This window comes from Penaeus monodon, chromosome 27 (assembly GCF_015228065.2).
Source record: "Penaeus monodon isolate SGIC_2016 chromosome 27, NSTDA_Pmon_1, whole genome shotgun sequence".
Lineage (NCBI taxonomy): Eukaryota > Metazoa > Arthropoda > Malacostraca > Decapoda > Penaeidae > Penaeus > Penaeus monodon.
In genome coordinates, this window is record NC_051412.1 from 30,080,390 (window position 1) to 30,081,168 (window position 779).

General features: G+C 41.3%; 1 protein-coding gene across 2 annotated transcripts in view; it reads right to left on the reverse strand.

Annotated features, from left to right (window-relative positions):
• The window catches only part of LOC119590772 (hemocyanin C chain-like), a 22,826-nt gene that overhangs the window by 19,225 nt on the left and 2,822 nt on the right, over positions 1–779 (reverse strand). The window contains exon 3 of one of the 2 annotated variants that reach the window (XM_037939486.1): positions 287–751. In XM_037939486.1, the coding sequence (XP_037795414.1) occupies positions 318–751 (434 nt within the window). In that variant the 3' untranslated portion in view covers positions 287–317. Of the gene's footprint in view, positions 1–194; positions 752–779 lie in introns of those variants that run through there. The other variant, XM_037939485.1, reaches the window with a different exon arrangement.

A 779-nucleotide genomic window follows, 5' to 3' on the forward strand; every position in this document is an offset into this window, starting at 1 on the left:
CACGTTAAATGATGTTTCACTAAATGAATAGATTAAATACATCTACTTCAACTTTATTTACTGTCATTATGGTTCTCAACAATACATAGATCTGAAAACAGGTACACAACCACTGTGTAGATTCATATTGACTTGACCTTCTGATACATTTTCATAGCGCTATACTAAGCATCAGGGAAAAGGAAATGTCTTAATTACATTTTTTTTTATTTGCTCTTCGTACAGAAATCATGTCTCCATTATTAATAGCAAAGCAAAAATCATATCCTAGAATTCCGTTGGTAACATCCAGTGATGGTGAGTATGTATAAAGCTTCCTATTGATGTTGGATATATTCGCCATGATTGAAGACCTTAACTTGGATGTGACCGAAGTTGGGCAGATCTTCGAATACACGTTCGTCGGGAACCTTGCGATCCAGAGGGTAGCCATGTGGGCGATTGTCAGGGTACTTTCCATGGGAACCGTAGTGATTGAATTCGGTATTTTCGTGGAGGCCATCCACTGCTGCATCGGCTGCGCCATCAGTCACGGCTACAACAAGATCGAATTCTAGACCCTGTTCATTACCCTTAGGGAGAAGGAATCGATTAGGTATACCAGTTGCACTCTCGAAATCTGTAAGTCCGGAGTCTGCACCAGCTAAGGCTTCTTTGGTCTTCTCGAAGAGAGTTGCGAAACTAGGTACATCAGGCACAGTGACAGCAGATTCCGAGGATTTACGTTCGAAATGGTGTGTTCCAGCAGGCACTGTAGAAAAGAAATGAAAGTCAAGGAG